The 20,976-nt window shown below is 31.8% G+C and overlaps 1 protein-coding gene across 11 annotated transcripts in view; it reads right to left on the bottom strand.

Annotated features, from left to right (window-relative positions):
* The window catches only part of C7H8orf34 (chromosome 7 C8orf34 homolog), a 499,329-nt gene that overhangs the window by 327,107 nt on the left and 151,246 nt on the right, over positions 1 to 20,976 (bottom strand). For 10 of the 11 annotated variants that reach the window (XM_078017141.1, XM_078017138.1, XM_040294025.2 and 7 more), the window contains exon 7: positions 19,682 to 19,848. In XM_078017141.1, coding sequence (XP_077873267.1) covers positions 19,682 to 19,848 — 167 coding nt within the window. Of the gene's footprint in view, positions 1 to 12,490; positions 19,849 to 20,976 lie in introns of those variants that run through there. The other variant, XM_078017144.1, reaches the window with a different exon arrangement.

The raw sequence follows: 20,976 nt of genomic DNA, 5'->3' as shown, positions 1-20,976 counted from the left end.
AATGTATGAAATTATGTATGCTTATCTATGTTAATGTGTATATGTATATATGCTTATGTATATTTAAATTGTTGATAGTAATGATTCAAGGGGTAAGACAGAGGAATTAAGGTTATTTTTATAAGGTACTGCCATTTCCCATGATGTAATATGATATAATTTTAATGACTTGAATAGCCATAAATGTACATTGCAAAATAACAGCAACCACTAAACAGAGTAAACAGAAGTATAACTCATATGATAAGAGAGGAGAAAAATGGAAAAACATAAAATGTATTCTGCTGTCACATATATCAAATTAGAATAAATTTTTAAAAAGAAAAAAAAGCCCATAATTTTTGAATACAAAAAGAAAAAATCCCAAGTGGTAGAGACTATGTTATATATATTCATGAATATGTCAAAATGAACCCACTATTATGTGTAACAATAATGCACTAAGAAAAACATTAAAAATGGAAAAAGAAGAAAATGATAGTCCAATATTCTTAATGAACACATGGTAAAAATCCTCAATACAATACTTGCAAAGCAAATTCAACAGCACATGGAAAAGATCATGCACCATGATCAAGTTGGTTTTATTCCAGGCATGCAAGGATGGTTCAACAACAACAACAATAACCACCCCTTGACAAAAGAAGAAAAAAACCCAAGAGGCAGATAAAAATGGTGAAGACAATAAGAGGGACAAAGAACACAGACAACAGAAAACAAAAATAAATATGATCGATATTAATTCAAATACCTCAAAAAGTACTATAAACATCAGGGGTTTAAATACATCAATTAAAAGATGGAGACTGCCAGAATGATCAAAGAGTCAACTACATATTTTCTATAAGAATCTTTCTTTAAATATAAAGATACATAAGGTTTAAAAAAATGGATAGAGAAAGATATACCATGTTAACACCAACCAAAGAGGGAGGCAGTAACTACATTAACTTCAGAGAAACAGAAGTTATCGGGAAAAAAGGTCATTTTATAATGATAAAGGGATTGATTCTTCAAGAAGTCATAACAATTCTTAATGTTTATGTCACTAATAAAACAGGATCAAAACATATGAGGTAAAAACTTATAGAACTTCAAGAAGTAGACAAATTCACTATTACAGTTCAAAATTTCAACATGATTATCATCATTACATTTCAGAAATAACACCAACTGTCGTTTCATTCTGATTCCTAATATATTCTCATGATATAACACTACACAGCCATGATTTATCATGCATGAAAATTAATTTTATTTTCTTGAAAATGTGCAGTAAAATGCATAGGGATTAAGCATATAATTCTATGAGCTTGCATAAATTCATGCATCAAGATAGAAAACATTTCCATCACCCCAGAAAGTCTTCTTGTATCACTATCAAGTCAATCCTTTATCTCCTATTATGATTTCTAACACTATAGATTATTTTTCCTGTTTTAAAATCTCTTGGGATTAAATTAATATCATATGTGATCATTTGTGTATTTCTTTTATTTGACATAATGCTTATAAATGTCTTAGGTCAGTGTCCCATTAAAAAAAAAGTAACATAGACTTTCTTAACAGAAATTTATTTTCTCACAGTTCTTGGGGCTGTAAGTCCAAGATCAAAGTACCAGCAGAATCAGTATCTGGTAAGGATTCTCCCCTTGGGTTACAGACGGCCACCTTTTCACCATGTGTGCATGAGGAAAGGGAGATTACTTTTCCTTCTTCTTGTTACAGAGAAGACCAATCTTATCTGATTAGGATACTACCCTTATGAATACATTTAAATTTAACTATTTCCTAAAAATCCTCTCCCATAATAAAATCACATTGGGGTTACGGTATCAACAAATGGACTCCTGGGAGACACGGTTCAGTCAATAGCAATGAGATTCCTCCATTTTGTTATCTGCATTAGTACTTAATTCACTTTTTACTTTTGATTAGTATTCTATAGTATGAATATACCATGACTGTCTGTAGGTTCTCCTAGTGATGAACATTTGGATTGTTTCCTATTCAGGTTATTTTTTTAAGTTGCTTTCTTATACAAATATTTTTTATGGGAACATGTTTTATTTCTCTTGGGAAATTATGTAGCAATTATTAGCTCATAGGGTGAGTACATATCAAACTTTATAAGAAACTTTCAGACATTCCTTCAAACTCTCACTAGCAACATCAGAAAGCTCCCACTATTGCATATCCATGTGAACATTTGATGTTGAATCTTTAATTTTAGCCATTCTAGCTGACATGGAGTAGTATCTCAGTGTTGTTTTAATTTGCATGTCCTTGATGGCGGATGATGTTGGAAACTCTTCATGTGCTTCTTGCCATTTCTTATATTCTTAAGTGTTTAGTGAAGTCTTGTACCTATTTTTCCATAATATTTGTCCTTTTAAAAAACTGATCTGTAGAAGTTCTGAATACATCCTAGATCCAGGTTTTGTCAAATATATTGCATGTATTTTCTCCAATCACTGAGTGGCATGCCTTTACATATTTTTTTTCTTATTTTGTTTTATTTTTTGAAGAGATAATTTCAATTATGAAAAATCATAATTTCAATGGTTCCAGTTTATCAAAATTTTCTTTAGAAATCTTTGCTTGCTAAAACATTATAAATTTGAAATTTTCTTCTAGATGTGTTATAATCTTTGCTTTTGTTTGGGCCTATAAGTCATCTTATAGGTAGTAGTTTTTGTTAATAGCATGAAGAAGTTGGTCAGAGTTCAAATTTTTTTGTTACCTTTACCAATTTGTTCCAGCACCAGTGGTGAAAGTATTTTCCTTTACCTTTCAAGTTTTTTTTATAGGGAAAAGGGTGCCTGCGTGCCTTAATTGAAAACTAAACTGACCACACATGTGTGAACCTTCTGGACTTTAATTCATTCCACTGATCTGTTTGTCTGTATGTTTTATGTCAACTCTATGTTGTCATGACTATGGCAGTCTTAGGGTAAATCTTGTATTCAGACACTGTAATTCCAATACCCTTCCTCTCCTCCTCCACCACCTCTTCTTCCTTTTCCTCTTTCTTCTTTCTCCTTATTCTCTTTTCTTTCCTTTTTAGGTCATTACTTTCATATAAAATTTGGAATTAGTCATTTTCTTTTTTTTTAAGTCCACTGGGAATTTTTTGATTATATGGAATCACAGGGATTTAATTTAATAATATTTTGTTAAGAATATATATCTCTGTTTATGTGATATTACTTTGCAATTTTCTTTTCTTGTCTAGTTATTATCAGCTATGCTGGTCTCCACACAATCTGACAATAGTCCCCTCTTCTCTATTTTCTGTTTGTTAATTTTGGCATTATTTTTTCCCCTCAATATTTATAGACTTCATCAATGAAATCATGTGAGCTTAAAAACCTTTTTGGGAAAGATTTAGCTTGCAAATTCAACTTCTCTAATACACATAAGAGTATTTAGATGAACTATTTCTTCTTGTTTTCTATTTGACATGGTGTGCTTTGACAGATTTTTTCCATGATTTGTAAGTTGTCAAATATGTTGTCATAACATTGTAATTATCTTTTGCTGTCCTCTGTGTCTGTATGATTTGTGATAAAGTCTGGTTCTGTCCTTCACTGCTGATATTGGAAATGTGTTTCTTTACCATTTTCTTTAACAATGTTACTCAGAATTATCCAGTTTGGGTATAACTAATAGTCTGCTATGATTTTTTCTATTTAATTGATTTAGCTACAGTTATATTATTCCCTTATTCCTACTTATTTGTATTAATCTGACTTTCATTCCATTTTTAAAAATAGAAAAATATCAATGATTTTAAAAACTTCTTCTTTATAATGGAATTTTTCTTTAAGCACTGTTTTAGCTATAATACCTCATTCCCCAATTTCCAGTGTTATAGTTGCATTATTATTTAGTTTGAACTATTAAGTTCCCTTTTGATTTTTCTTTATCACATGTGTTATTAAGAAGTGTTTGATTTCCAAATATTTTGTCCTGTTGTTACTGATTTCTTGTCTTTCTCATAATTTGGTAATAATATAGAAAAGTCAATCTTGCATGTTCTATTTTGATGAATGTATCACCTGTACTTAAAAAGTATATGTGTTTGGCAGCTATTGGATGTAATGTGCTATCAATTGTAATTGACAATAAGGTCTGGTAGTGTTGTTCAAGTTTCCTACAAACCTACTGATTTTTGTCTACTTTTCCTATCAATTATTCAGAAAAATGCAATTAAAATATCCAACTATAATTACTCAGTTGTATTTTTGTTTTAGTTCTGTCAGTTCATGTATTTTGAAAATCTGTTTTAAATGCACACACATTTAGAACTGCTATCCTTTTCTGTTGAATACACTCTTTTTTCATTTTGCTACACTAACTTTCTTGTGCCTAGGTTTTGCACATAAATCTTTTTCTATATTTAACTTTCAACCTATCTGGTCTTTAAACTGTAAATCTTATAGTTTTCATAGGAGTCTTACTTGTTTATCCATACAGACAATCTCTGCTAATTTTTATATGCAGTCTACTTATAATGAACATAATTATTAATATGTTTGAATATAGGCTTACCATCCTTCTCTTTTCTAACTTCACAACTGCTTTGGATTCCTTTGCTATTCTTTGTCAAATATATTGTAGTATATCATTTTATGTCCTCTATTAGCTTTTTAGGTGAATCTCTTTGTTTTTAATGTTTTTTCCTTAAAAGAAAAATTTTTTATTCAGTATGAAGCTATGATTTCACAATCAACTCTAACTTGAAATTGCAAAAACATTTTATAATGCCCAACATATCTTCTCTCTCATTCCAAGGCTAGTCGATTTGACAAAGAAATACAAATACTCTTAAATTTTTTTTCCATGCAAAGCAGAAAGATCCCTTAAAAAGCATCCAATTACATAATGGAAAGAGACTGCATCAGAAACAAAACTGCTGGTTTTAGGACATTAGGCATCTCTGTGCATGTATATAGCTCTACAAGATCTAATGTAAAATAACTGCATTTACTTTTATTCATCTTTGATAGTAACTTTTTACAAGAACGTTTCACTATCTGGGGTGACAGCCATCAAAGGATGGTGTTCTTCTTAAAATGGCTAATTTTCTCCAAAATAGGATAAATGAAGTAACAGTTTTAGGGACAACATTTCATAATTTCTTTTCTTAAAGCTTATAGTTATGCATAGTATTTGGGTTCATTCTGACAAACTTATACATGCATGGAAATTGAGATCAGTTCATGATCCTCCATTTACCCTCCCCTTTTCCTTTCACTCATCTATTAATGTGAATTTGATTGGTTCTGGTTCTTTATGTAATCGTATCCCTCTCTGCCCCTTCTTTGGATTTATTCTTAATTATTTTAGTGATTGCTGGTGAGATTAAAGAAATGCATTCCCAACATTATAGTCTGTTTATAATTAATATTGCATCACTTCTTATAAAATGTAGAAATTATAATCATATATAGTTCCATTTATTCTCATCCTTTGTGCTACTCATCATATATTTTGTAATATAAACCCTATACTACATTGCGTGTAATTTTGTTTAAAGCAATTATTCTTTTGAATAATTAACAAATTATCACCAGCCCTAAGTGTAGTTTGCTAAGCCTGGCATCTTCTAAACTTCCTATATTACAGGTAATATTGTTCACCAAATTCAGACCAAAAAACAAAAATACGTATTTACTCATGTATTTACCATTTATGATAGTCTTGATTCTTTCCTATAGATCTGATTTTCCATCTAGTATCATTTCCCTTTAGCCTGAGGGGCTCCAAGGAATTCTTAGAGTACAGTCCTACTGATAACTGATTCTTTGAGCTTTTGTTTACTGATTTTTTTTCTTTTTAATTTTTTTTTTTTTTTTTTTTTTGGTGCTGGGAATCAAAACCAGTGCCAGTGCCTCAGGCCATATCTCCAGGCCTTAAAGCACATTTTTAGCACATTTTTACTAGATATAGAAATCTGGAAGACATTTATTTTCTTTCAGCACCCTAAAGCTGTCACTCCTTTTCTTTTGACCTTAATTATTTTTGATATGCTGTTACTCTATCAATACTGCCTTTTTTCTGCAAATGCTTTTGTGCTTGTTAAAATTTTATTATTTGCTTTCAGCAATTGGATGATAATATGGCTAGTTTTTTTTTTTTTTTTTGGTGGGGGGATGCTGGAGTGCATGCCAGGCAAATACTCTACCAACTGAGTTATATCCCCAGCCCTAGGTATAGTTTGCTAAGCCTGGCATTTTCTAAACTTATATTACGGGTTATGTTGCTCACCAAATTTAGACCAGAAACAAAAGGGGATAATATCTCTTAAAATATGTTTTTCTCTTATTGTTTATCCCTTCTTTCTGGAATTCTGATAAAATATTTTATATTGTTCCACTGGCCATTGAAGTTCTTCTCATTTTGTTTTCCTTTTTCTTTTTATCTTCAGCTCTTCGGTTCAGCTGTATTGTTCACTTATCTTTAATTTTCTTGATCCTTCCTTTCATATTATATTTTATGTTATTCAATGTTACTAGTGATATTTAAGCCCTCAAATATTGTACTTTACAGTTCTAGCCATCCCTTTGGTCCTTTTTCTAGTTTTATTTTCTCTGCTAAGATTTCCCATCTGTTTACCATTATGAATGCACAAAATATGGATAATATTTTCCTCTAAATGCATAAAATATGTATAAAATTTTCTTTAAAAAATCTTTTGGATTCTCTCTCTCTCTCTCTCTCTCTATATATATATATATATCTATATCTATATATAGATATAGATATATATATATATATATATATTTAGTGGTGCTGGGGATCGAACCCAGGGCTCACATATCTCTATATTAAATTCTGTCTTTATTGTTAGCTCTTTCGGTTTGATTTTGGGTCACACTGTCCTTCTTTTCCTAACTAGTAATTCTGTATTATATGATAAGCATTGTGGCTGTGTCTTCGAATGAAGGCTTGTCTTCTCTAAGGGATGCTGAGTTTTGTTCTGTCAGGAATTAAATTAATGGCAAGATCTACTTCAACTTTGTAGGTATAATTTCTGTCCTTATCTAACTGGCTCTATTTAAATTTCTACCTCACTCTTAGGAATAGCCATCAATATTTGGCTTTTCCTAGGTAGTTCTCCTCTGAATGCCCAAAGAATTCCTGGAGATTTACTCATTCTCTCAGGAGTGGAATTCAGAGGTGTCCTAGCTCAATCTAGCCTCAGTTTCTCCATTCACTTACCAAACATAGAACACCCTCCCTCAGTTCTTGTAAAGTTTACAAAAACTGCTGCAAAAGCAGACCAGTTTTCAGCCAAAGGTCTAAGGGGAACATTCTTATGACTTCTGTCAACAGCGTCTTCTCAGCCTTCTTCTCCTGGCATTGTTCCACAAATCCCAGCCCCTTCAGGGGCCTCAGACTGCAGCCCCTTGCCCCTCAGCTCTGTGAGAGCCCCGCTCCTCCCCAGCCCTGCACTTCCACCTCCATACAAGCTGGCTCTGGATGTGATACCACAAAGAAAGCCAGCGTGAAATGAAGGGCTCAGATCACTCATATCCTTCCTCTGGAGGATGAAGTCTTCTGCTGAGTCTTTCATCAAGTGCCTGAAAAGTTGATTTCATATATTTTGTCTAATTTCAAAATTGTTTAATGGGAAGGGACAAGTCAGCCATTCTGTTGACTAGGTGCAGATGTTGACTTCTAAAAGTTTGTCATGAGTTTGTTTATCATAAAAACTTTGCTTATCACATATGTATTTAATGTGCACTGTTGCATAGTTAGTATTTAACTGTTCAGGCTTAGCAAACTGATTCTTGTGTAACATGGGTAAATTTTGTTCTTCAAGGACCTTTTTCCTTGTCTGTGGCATAAAGATAAAAAGAACACCTGCTTGATGGAATTTTTGTGATTGCTAAGTAGGGTACAGAAAGCACCTAGTATAGTGAATAGTGTATTAGAAATGTTAATGTTATTTTATATTCATACTATATTAAAAATCTAAAAACATCACTAAAACATGAAGAATAATTATTACATCGTAATATTTATTTGTTCATTTTGACCTCTGTATTTTCATGCTCTTTAACATGAATACCTATCTTTTAGCAATCAAAAACGAAATAGTATTTTAAAGGAAATTTGGCTCCCAGAAATTTTGATATTAGGCCTTCAAGTTAGCTTATATTGACTTATTTATGTCAACAATTTGGCGAAAAAGCATACGTTTTTTGTTCAAATTTCTAAAAGTTTTTGCTGATCCAGAAGATAATAAACAATGAAATTAGCCAAGTAGCATGATGCTTGCCTGTAGTCCCAGCTACTAAGGTGGCTGAGGTGGGAAGATTGCTTGAGGCTAGAAATTTGAGATGAACCTGGGCAATGTAGACACATACAGCTTCAAAATAAAGAGAGAGAGAGAAAGCAAACAATGAAACCGACCTGATGGCATAAGCATCTGAACACTGGAATGCAAAGGGTACTAAGAATGTTAAGATATTAATGCTATTAAAAGATTAATAATAGGGCTGGGGATGTGGCTCAAGCGGTAGCGCGCTCGCCTGGCATGCGTGTGGCCCGGGTTCGATCCTCAGCACCACATACCAACAAAGATGTTGTGTCCGCCGAGAACTAAAAAATAAATATTAAAAAAAATTCTCTCTCTCTCTCTCTCTCTCTCTGTCTCTCAAAAAAAAAAGATTAATAATAGGCACATATGACTTTTCTTGCTTTGTTTTGTTTCCCTCATTTTTTAAACTGAGATATTACAAATCCCTGGTTACTAGAGAAAGCAATAATGTATGTTAGGAAGTCAATAAAAAAATTCATAAGTGTATATATTATAATGTCATTATTCTTTATGGTAAGCAAGAGTGTTTTAAGAAAGATAGCATTTCTAAAGAAGCAATCATATTTGCTTCTTGTCTGAAGAAGGAATAGCTCCATTAGCAAATAATCTGAACTTCATTAGAAAAGGAATATTGATTTGGGGATTTTTATTTTATTTTCTCTCTCTTTTTTTTAATGTATGCTCTTAGGATTTTCTTTATCTCAGTTAAAAATTTTTATGTGGAGAATAACTCCTCTCACATTCTCAATTTTCCTTATCAAAACTGAGATGCTTGGAGCCTATTTGACCCTTTTGTATTAGGCAACCAGAGATATGTTTCTTATCTTAAATTACTTTCTATAAAATATGTCCTCAACTCAGCCACCAAAATACTAACAATGCTATTAGAGAAAGTTTCAGATCATAAATGTCAAAAGTCCATAAAGAGAAGATAAGAACATCAGACTGAAACTTGAAAAAAGAAAAGTTCTCTCTTTTTCATCTCTTGATACTTTTGCTTATATTAAGGGTACAGATTCTCTGCATTGTCAGAGGATGAAAGAATGCATTATAAAATCAAAGGCAGTACAAAGCCTGTACAGCTTTGGAAAACATTACTTCTCTGAGCTAATCTTTCAATACTGCAGCTCCTATTCCCATTATAAGTTGGAATTCATGGAGCCTAGAAAGTCTCTATGATTCTACAAGCCAGAGACCACCTTCCCAATTCCACAGTACCTCAGAGTATCCATGGCTATTAATCAGAGAAGCCGGTAACCTGGTAACAAAAACAAATGCATATAAAAGCAAAGCAGATACTCGTTTTTAGCTTTTTTTATGGTGATGGGTAGGGGTGGGTTACTGGTGATTGAACTCAGGGGCACTCCACCACTGAACCACATCAATAGTGCTATTTTGCATTATATTTAGATACTGGGTCTCACTGAATTGCTTAGCCCCTTGCTGTTGCTGAGGCTGGCTTTAAATTCAAGATCCTCCTGCCTCAGCCTCTGGAGCCACTGGGATTACAGGCATGCGCCACCACACTCGGCTTTAGCTTTTAATAATTTTTTACAAGTTTTAATATTTCATATTGCTGAATATAATTTGTTTGGTTAAATTATTAGAAAAATTTGAACAAGATAGTGGTCATTTATAATAAGGTACTGTCTCTAAATAGGAGAACAGGGCAGGAATTGTTCTAACACTTTGAGGAAAATGTAGGCTCATATGATATGGCCTTTAAAGAAAACTGTCTGTGATCATTAAAAGAAAAGAAGAAGGGGGATGGGGATATAGCTCAGTTGGTAGAGTGCTTGCGAAGCCAATATGGAAAGCAGTATGGAGATTTCTTGGAAAACTGGGAATGGAACCACCATTTGACCCAGCTAACCCTCTCCTCAGTCTATATCCAAAGGACTTAAAAACAACATACTATAGGGACACAGCCACATCAATGTTTATAGCAGCACAATTCACAATAGCTAAACTATGGAACCAACCTAGATGCCTTTCAATAGATAAATGGATTTAAAAAAATGTGGCCTATATACACAAAGGAATATTACTCAGCAATAAAAGAAAATAAAATCATGGCATTTTCAGCTAAATGGATGGAGTTGGAGAAGATAAGGCTAAGTGAAGTTAGTCAATCCCCTCCCCCCCAAAAAATGCTGAATGTTTTCTCTGATATAAGGAGGCTGATTCATAGTGGGGTAGGGAGAGGGAGCATGGGAGGAATAGATAAACTCTAGATAGGGCAGAGGGGTGGGAGTGGAAGGGAGGGGACAGGGGGTTAGCAATGATAGTGGAATGTGATGGACATTATTATCCAAAGTACGTGTATGAAGACACAAATTGGTGTGAATATACATCGTATACAAGCAGAGATACAAAAAATTGTGCTCTATATGTGTAATAAAAATTGTAATGCATTCCACTGTCATATATAAATAAAAAAATTAATAAAAAAGAAAAGAAGAACTTAGAAGACAAACATCAAGAAGAAAAATCATTTGTTGAAATGAGTTCTAAATACAAGGAGCATGTCTAGGTGAGACATATATGAAAAAAAGACTAAATATTTAAACCCCTGAATTCCTATTTTTTACATGTAGTATACTTCTTCATGCACTAGCCAGATAAAGGGAGAAATTAGAATAAAAATTATATAAATTATAGTAACATATTTTTTTCTGACTCTAATTCATTATCTAATAACTGAGAAACTGTCTATAAATTATTTTACCTAATCTTCACAAAACTCATGAAGTATTTTTATTACTCCCATTTTTCTAATGTCTGATATCTGCAGGAAGAAAGTTACTATCCTCAAGTCATAGATTAGAAGCACTAATGAAATATGAAACAAGGGTTATGTATCTACAAATAAAGCTCATGTTATTATTAATTTTAACATTCTGCTATTTAGTGCTTCTACAAAATTAATTTTGTAAGATAATTAATATTAATTTTGTTTTACTGTATTAATATTAATCTACATTAAAGTTTTGAAACGCACAGTCCTTTCTAAATGTCAGTAATTAAAAAGTAAACATGATAGCACTTACGAGAAGAAAAACTGCTTAACCAGTAAATTCCTAGAAATTCCTGAAAAGATGAATTTTAAAGAAATTTTGTTATATTTCCATAAGTTTTCATTCTAATACAAGCAAACTCATCCTATATTAACACAAGGAATTAAATTCTCTTTTGTCCTAAGAAACCAAAAAAAATTGAAAAAAACATTAAAATTATGAGAATTAATTTATCTCCACTAGAACATTGTCATCTCTTTCCTTTTGTACTCCTTAGTACTCTTCTATTTAAAAGACTTAGAGTGATAAAAAAAACATACATTCACTATTGCTAAGGATATTTCTCTCTGAAATAATAGAACATAAGACATTTGAAAACAAAATCATATTTTTACTCCAAAAGAAATTCACACATAGGACTAGTTTAGACATTTAAAATTTTAAAAATATGTTAATAAAATATATTAAAAATTTTTGAATTAGTCTTATCACAAAAGCTACTGTTTCTCAGATAATGAAAATAACTGGCAAGTTTTGTGGCCACTCTTTGGTGAATGTGTATTCAAGTATTCAACTTCAATAGTTTTAAGATTTCCATTCAGAGATGATGAGTAGGTTGTCAGTGATATTGTAATATATAAAAATCTAAACAAATGCCTATAATTTATACAATCACTTTAAACAATTCAGTAAGATCCATATAATATCTTTAATAACTATTGACTTTGATGTTAATTTGTAAATAATTGCTGAATTAATTACACTTCCTTTGCACATTTTCAACCAAGAAAAAATATAATAAAACTATGACTTTGCACCATTTTCAAATGTCTTTTACATTAAGCAGGAAATTCAGATTTGTCTAAATTAGATGAAAATCATTAATAGCTAACAAATCATCTTGAAATACAACATCACCTTTTTATTAAATATGTAAAAAGGACAAGTTTATTTCAAAAGAAACAAAACCCTAACAATATTTAACACTGGTTTTTAATTTGGTTAAGATTTGCTTATACAGTGTATTAATGTAGAACCATCAAAATTGTACTACTTCAAATATGTTCATATTTATCAATATAATAGGAAACCATATATCAATATAATATTATAATATCAATATAATTTTAAAGCTTAAATATTTTCAAATTGTTTATGACTTTATTCACACAGAAACATATAAACAGAGTACAAGTTACTAGTTTTTTTGTATCTCCTTCTCTTATTCCTTCCCCAACTTCTACTTTTATCATATCGACACATGGATAGGCACAAAACATTTTTCTTTTCTCCTAGAAATTATACATTTATAAGCAAGAAAATTAAAGACAGTATAGTAATTTGCTCTATACCAAAACCAAATCACATAAATGTCTACCTTTGTTTAAATATCCATTTTAAAAAATGAGATGTAGTGCTTTGTACTGACTTATTACATATTTTGGCAGGCAAATACATTTATAGCTTCACCTACTTTCTCTCCAGCTCTTTTACTATATCCTAAGAAACATAAATTTTTACTGTCAGTAGGCAATTGTACAAAGTTAAAGGAACTCTTTTGTTCTTCTGCTTGTATCTACCTGAAATGTAGGTGGGTTAGGGAATATCAATTTATTTGAAAGAAAACATTTATGCATAAAATCTAGCATCATTTTTTCAATATTCCTGTTAGCCATGACAAAAAAAAGTAATAGCACATTCAGGGAATATTCCACTTCCAAAATTAATAACATTTCAGGGAATATTATCAGTATAACATTTTTCTTTTGGAGTATGAAAGTCATAAGTTGTTACTAGTGAATTAAAAGTAATTACTTGTAGCTCAGATGTTAAAACTAGCAGAGAAAGGATGAAGGCTGGACTTAGGTCTTAGAATTTTAGCCCAGTGCTTTGACTACAGGCCACAAAGACCACATCACACCATGGCCCCCCCAGCTTTGCCAAAATACTCAGTGAAAAGTAGCATAAACACGATAAAGCACATTATCATTGCTATGAGTCAATATGTAACTTATTCAAAGTGATAAAATATATGTAAAATAAGCAACCCTACTAACTACAAATATATTAGAAACAGCTATCTCTCAAATACAGAAATTTCACTTGGTATTCAGTTGAGATGAAGGGATATTGGCAAGAGTTTGTTTATGGGTTTAGATTTTATTTGTAAATTATTGATTTGATTCTGAACATCAATCAACTTTTACCATTGGAAAACAAACTTACAAGGGGAAAAAAAGCACAACATTTCTTATTAAACTCCATAAAAGTAAATCATGTAATATGATGAGCTATTATATTTATTTAAAGGGCAATCTCTACCTCCAAACCTTGGTAATATTTGCAAATGTTCTGATCCTCTGTTGACAAGAAACAGAATTAAAGAATGAATAGGATGGAACATGAAAACAATGCCAAGCAGAAGTCCATCTACAAGGCTATGAGGGGGGCGGCTGAGTCACATGTAAGAAAAGCACAGGAAACGTGGTAAGGTTTTAATATGATCTGATGATAAAATCGAATCAGAAAGAAAAAATTTTCTCAAGTTTACTTATTAGAATCATTTATGACTTTTATAACTCTTCTACTACAAGCAAATGATCTTGTAAAAATATTTCAGCAAGAGGGATAAAAAAGTGATAAAAACTTTCACATTAGTTGTTAGTTTATTAGCAAAACTTCATTGTTTCCAGGACAGGCTTTGGAAGACCTTGGGTAACTCAGAAACCTCTATTTCATAATCTTTTGTTTAAAAAAAATAGACTTTCTAATATTCTCCTTACTTCCAGAACATTATATCTAACAAAAATTTTCACTGAATATAACTACTATGTTAGGTTTCCTGAATGCTCTACAGATCCCCTGCAATGGAATCTTCCTGTAGAAAAAAATGTAGGTTGATGGGCTGTATCCAAATCTAATGAACCAAAAAAAATGGGGGCAGGGAGCACTGGACAATGTACTTAAATGACCTCCCTAGATGATTTGTAAGGAAACCAAATCTTGAAAATCACCTTCCTAGAGTCAAAACTTCTATGTTTGTTCAAATTTGAATTCCCATAAACATAATGATAGTTACTCTGGAGGTAAGAATTACACATTTAAGAAATTAATAAGTCTGTGAATGGATGAATGAGTGAGTGAATGAATAAAACAATTGAGAGCTGTCAGAAAACTATAACTTATTTGGGTCTCAATGGGAAAAACATTCCCACTCTTCATCCTTTTCTCAAACCCCAAAGAGGTTCGTGGTTATTAGAAAATGTAAGATGCAGTATTACTAGTATTATATGTTAGTATGAACTAGTGCAATTCACTGAGCAGGTGCATGATACTTGCTAAATGAATGTGTTTGAATGGATTTTCTCAAATGTCGTCACTGGATTGTGGCAAGGCAAGCACAGGGCCATGCTTAGCTCCTCAAAGGTCACACTTCAACCTGCACTCACTTGGCATTTGTGCAGGCAGAGATGGCACCAAAACCAGCCGAAGTTAGGATTCAGAAACATAAGTGAAAACTCTGTAGTGAGGAACATTTCACAGGACTGTTACTGTAAAACACAGGCTTACCAGGAAAAAACACTATTTAGCCTGTGAAAGATATTTTCAGACATCTTTATAGAGTCCTATTTTTTTCAACTATGCAAATTGATTTAGTGAAAAGTAAAAAAAAATACATGTGCAGATTTTCAATAATCTGGTTAATTGTGGTCATCAACAGTCACAATAATTACTGGAAATTTTTAGAATATCATATATTTCAAGATGAGACCTACTCAGATTTAGGTGATTGGGAAGTTATTTTATCAGTATCTGAGATTTAGAGCACTAACTTCAGTGGTTCTTAAAAATTTGTTATAGCTTAAAACAACACATGTTGGGGTATGTTATTCTCCAATATGTACTAATTCTATATTAAATCATTTTTGTATTGTATTGAATAACTTTACATATAGTATTTTAAACAATCTTATGGACAATATTGGAGGATACACAGATTTAATTTTTCAAAATCTTCAGACATTTGTCAAGAATCTTCTCATTCATTTTAAAGTGACAACTTTTCTGTCATTCTGATAGTTCCATTCATAAATACTCAAAAGAAAAAAAAATTGACAAAAGTGCATATGTATGGTACTTTGTGTTTTACAGTGTTCTATATACCTTAAGTTATAGATAGATTGATAGATGATAGATAGATAGATAGATAGATAGATAGATAGATAGATTGATAGATAGATAGATAGATAGAATAGAGTAGGTAATTTTTAAGAAAACATTTAGGGTCCCTTCCCTTTTGTATTTTGACATCATTGAGAAAAAGCATTCATTTTTCACTAGGTGAAATGTGTGTTCTTATTTTGCAAAGATGGGGAGCTTTTGGTTTTAAGGGGTCTTCAGTTCAAAATACAACAGTGAATATTCTTTTTCTAAAAGGTTGATCAGGATGTAAAACAATTTGCCAAAAGAATGCCTTAAGGTAATGAGTCCCTCTAACAAATTAAGTTTTTATTTTACAAAATTTGGCATGATATTGAGGTTACAGAAATTCAATGAGTACATTCAGCAAAATAATCAGTATAATTATAAACTGTTCATGATTACTCATTTTAAAACAAGCGATATCTGTTTGTAATAACTTTATTTGGGTTGGCAGCATAATTTTAATTTTTAATTTTATATAATTATGAGCTAAGGATGGAAAGCATAAAGCATGACTAATGTTTTTATTTTTAAGCATCTCTGTAATGTGACTTTTAGATATATGCCTCAGCATCAATTCTAAGAAAGCTTAAAAATTTTTACAAGTAATATTTCATTCTAAATTCTGTAAGAAAGCCAGTTATATCTGTCAAATATAATTCTGAGGACTTAAAAAATGAATACAAATCAGTATAAACCACATGGAAAAAAATCAAACACATAATAGCTATTTGAGTTTCAAATAGAATAAGATGATAAATGCATGCAATGTAATAAAAATGGGCTCATATTTATAAACTGAAAAATCTTTTAAACAAATGAAGCCTCTCAAAATTTTCTTTGAAAAGAATGGAATAAAATATAGTTTTTATAAATTACTTTTTTTCTATCATGACACCTTGTCACCATATTTTCAAAAAAACTGATTTCAATACATCTTTTTTTTTTTTTTAATTTGGTATCAGGCATTGAACCCAGAGGCACTTAACCACTGAGCCACATCCCCAGCCCTTTCTTTTTTTTTTTTTAATTTTTGAGTTAAGGTCTCACTAAGTTGCTTAAGGTCTTTCTAAGTTGCTGAGGATGTCTTTGAACTTGTGATTGTCCTGCCTCAGACTCCTGAATCACTGGGATTATGGGCATGCACCACCATGCCTGGTTAGATTTTAATAATTTTTAAGAAAAAAATTTTAGTAAAATATTTTACTCATTATGGCCAATAATTGCCAACATAACTACTGAAAAATTTAAGAATGTTTTGCATTTGTGGTTGAGAACAACATGGTTTGAGGTTACATGGCAGACATATTATTCAATGTCTCATAATTACAGAATAAATTTCCAAGTTGCTTAAAACTGTTGTGTATTAAAATTCTACAAGTTTGGCTATTTTATTACCTGATAGGTAGCATTAGTATTATATTAATCTGCTTTTGTACTATGAATCTATAGACAGTATTTAAAACAATCTTACAGAGAACACTTACTCTATTTTAAAAATTATAGATGCCATATATAATATTTTCATATGCCTAAAACAGTTAAAAAAAGAAATCCACATATATACAATTAAACAACTGAGTAACTATTAATCAATAGTATATTAACAATGCTAGATATTTTCATGGCTGAAACAAGAATCACCAGTTTTACTAATATCTACTAGTACAACTAAAAAATGTTTCCCTTTATATCAACCAATTTTATTGAGGAATAATCACTGCTTATATTAATATTAGGTAATAATTATACCTTTGACTTATGCATTACCTCATAAGGTTTACAGAGTGCTTCCCATGCATGATAAATAAAATTTTCAGCCAGTTATATCTTGGTATACATAACAAGTTAAACCCTTAAAAACACATAAGTTTTAGCATACTCATTCTGAAACACATTGTAGATTCAAAAAGATATTTGAAATACCAAATGTCTCTATTGCATCTTACAATAGTCCTATGTCCTAAAATTTGATATCACATAAATTTTCAAGAAGTTAACATTTGTATTTTGCATGTTACTCTACAATCAGTTTCAAAACTAAGAAAATGTACATGGTACTCTATGGAGAATAGTCCAGTGGACTTAGAACATTCCATGTTATTACAGGGAAACTTTATAACTTAGAAATCAACATTATTCTTCCACCAATAACCTGTGCTGAAATGTGTGGGATTACAAAGAGAAAGTCCAAACTTAAATATTAAACTTGCTCAGTACACAGACTAAAATGTCTAAATGAAAAAAAAAAAGAATTAACAAAGGACAAGTATGAATTGCTTATCATTAGGTATTCTCCAAAACCCAATCCTCTAGTTGGGAAACTAGAAACTTCATAACAGAGCAGCTGAGATGTAGGGGATACCAGCACTGAGAAGAAACCTGTGTCTCCTTCAAGAATCCCTTGGTCTCATCCCCTTCACTGTTACTGACCAAAACAGAGGACCAGTCACAGAGGGGCCCATACCTCTGTGAACAAACCTACAGGAGTAATGACCACACTACACCCACTAATCTTATTCCTACTTGTCCTTCAGGATTAACCAGGGGCATCAGCATATCTAAGACATATTCTCTGATCACTGTCCCTCACTTCTGTATTAAATGTTACCTTTATATGCAAGTGGGTGCTTAGCCCAATTGTTGCAGGTAGAAAACACCACCAGAGTGATGTATTTACATTTTATTTGAGTGCTTTGAGTGCAAAGTTCCTGAAAACAGACAATTATTATTTTATTTTTATATCCCCAAGACCAAGCCCAGCCTAGCCCATAAGTGCTCAGTAAATGTTTATTGAATGTTGAATGGAAGTTGAATGCAGATACTGTGATTACATCTGGCACACCTACCACACTAATGATTTAAAAGTGAGGAGAAAAACTTAATTGCTTTTAAAAAAATGCAAAAAAGAAAAATAAAAATTATTAATTGCATGTAGTAAAAATGCCACTATACAGTCTCCCTAATGGTGGAACAAATGCAGTTATTATACCAGGAACCATTTTGAACCTGCCATTATTGACTATGTAATACCTCTGAAGTCTAAATATGGAGACATGCATCATTTATTATAATGAAAGTACTTTACTACCATTGAAACTTTAAATCAAGAAATGTGATTTAGAAAAAAATATTTTTAGAACATCTCTTTTTCCCCCTGGGACTCCATATTTTATATGTAAAACTTATGTGAAGCTTTCAAAGTATTACCTTATTTTTTCTCTTTCCAGTTAAATATAGTAGTATCTTGTCACAAAAAATTCAGAAATTGTTTTAAATATTTATATGGACAAACTGATATCACTAAATTAAAAACACATTGTGTTACAGATGGCTAGCTCTCTAAAATTTCATTTTCTTCTTTTGAAAAAATGATTTTCCAAAGTGAGGCTCAATTTAAAAAATACCTATGTGTGGAGGAGTTAGGGGTATATTTCAGTGGTACAGCATTTGCCTAGCATGCACAAGGCCCTAGGTTCAATCCTTTGTGCCACAATAAATAAATAAATAAGAGAAATTTATACTGGAGCAAAACATATATATGCTTCACTAAGACATATAAAAAGATATTCTATATATACAAGATTAATAGTTTTCATGAAAGTAATGACCCCGAAGAGACTTAAAAATCTTTGCAAATGTTCCTGTCATTTATATAACACATAAAACACTAATTTACTAATTGCCTCTTCCAACTTTATTCTATTTTTTCTAAAGCATCCTTAAAATAACAGAGGGACATCTTGAGATGAGGGCTGAAATGTGAACTTTGGATATATATTAAAGATAATAGGTGTGATCAAGGAAATTATAATCAGAGAATAAAGCAGACAGACTTGAATTTTTATCACAGTTGCACACACAATAAAGCTTGATTAAGTACCAGAAGGTAAAGTGCTGCATACACAAAGCACAAAATACAGTCTAATAAATATTTCACATGCTTAGCTGATTTCAATTTGGTTCTTACATTTAACTTCATGAAAGTCTAATCTAAAGAATATGTTTAAATGTTCTCTTTTGCCTAAGACAAAATGATTCAAAACTTTTAAAAAACCTCTTAACCACTGAATACTTTACAATACAAGAGGAAAAAAGAAAGAGATAAATTATTAATTTTTAAAGTTACCCAGCAACTCCATTGCATCATCTTCGTTGTCAATGTCTTCTTCTGTTACAGATGGAGTAGGGCTGTGGATGGACTCAAAGGAATCCTGAGAAAGCATGGCTGCCAGGAGTTTCTTATGCTGCTGCTGCTGCTGTTTTAATCCTTTAGTCTTGGGCTCCATCTTCAAGCTGAAGAAATATTTACCATTAATTAGTTATGGTGAGTAAAGAGAATTTACAAATTTTTTTCATTCACGTATTCTGTTATGCAAATTGATGGACAGATCAACTAATATTTTCCCCAAGGATAACAGAGACATAGAATCTCTCTGAGACAACCTGTGGTAGTCACTAACAAATTCCCAAGTGAGTGTGGGAAACCTGAAAGTTCCAACTCTCACTTAAAAGAGGAGACATTATGTTCTGCACCTGCCAACTGTTGCCATGTGGGAATTAATAGATTTTCTGATATTTTAAAAGAAATAGAAAATCCAGGTAATTATTTGCTGATTTATAAAACACATGATTGTCGAGCCATGGGATAAGTATTTTAACCTACTACACTAAGATTCAAAAATTAAAAATAAACAGCTTTAATGTCTTTTAAATGTGTGTATACAGTTGTCCCAGCACCATTTATTTGAAAACACTACCCTCTCCTCCAATCATCTTGCAATATTTATAGTGCTTTCAAGTCCACCTCTTTGCCTAATTTCTTAGTTGACTGTTCTTTCTATTAATATACATGTGTGTCCTCAAAGTCAAGAGACTGTTGTACAAGTATTGACATTTACCACTTTGAGTGAAGTGTGGACATCTTACTTCTGCTTCAATTCCTTTACCTTCCTTACTTTTAAATATTATTGTTTTGAGTGTCCAGTAGTATTATAATTTCTGTTTCAAAAACCACTATATATATCCCTTGTATATACTCATATTTCTCCTATTTATTCTTCCTTCCTGATGTTTCAAGATTCTCTTGTTCATAATTTCCTGTTTGAAAAACTTCCTTCCTTCTTTCATGTCCTGAGTTTCCTTTCTCCACCATCCACTTCCACCATGATGATCTGCTTCACTTAGGGCCAAGAACTTTAGAGTCAACTGACCATGAACTGAACCTCTGAAACCATGAGACACATTAGGTTTTCCCTCCTCTAAGTTGTTCTTGTCAGGTCTTTTGGTCATAAGGATGCCAAAGCTCTTTAACATTTGTGATACTTGTGATTGGTCTCAGGGCCTCGTGAATGCTAGGAAAGTGCCCTACCAATGAGCTCTAACTCTGATTTCTTAACCAAAAAGGGAAAATGATACCTTAAC

Source organism: Ictidomys tridecemlineatus, chromosome 7 (assembly GCF_052094955.1).
Source record: "Ictidomys tridecemlineatus isolate mIctTri1 chromosome 7, mIctTri1.hap1, whole genome shotgun sequence".
In the NCBI taxonomy this organism is placed as follows: Eukaryota; Metazoa; Chordata; class Mammalia; order Rodentia; family Sciuridae; genus Ictidomys; species Ictidomys tridecemlineatus.
The sequence above is the reverse complement of the archived record's forward strand: the minus strand, read 5'-3'. Positions and strand labels throughout refer to the sequence as shown.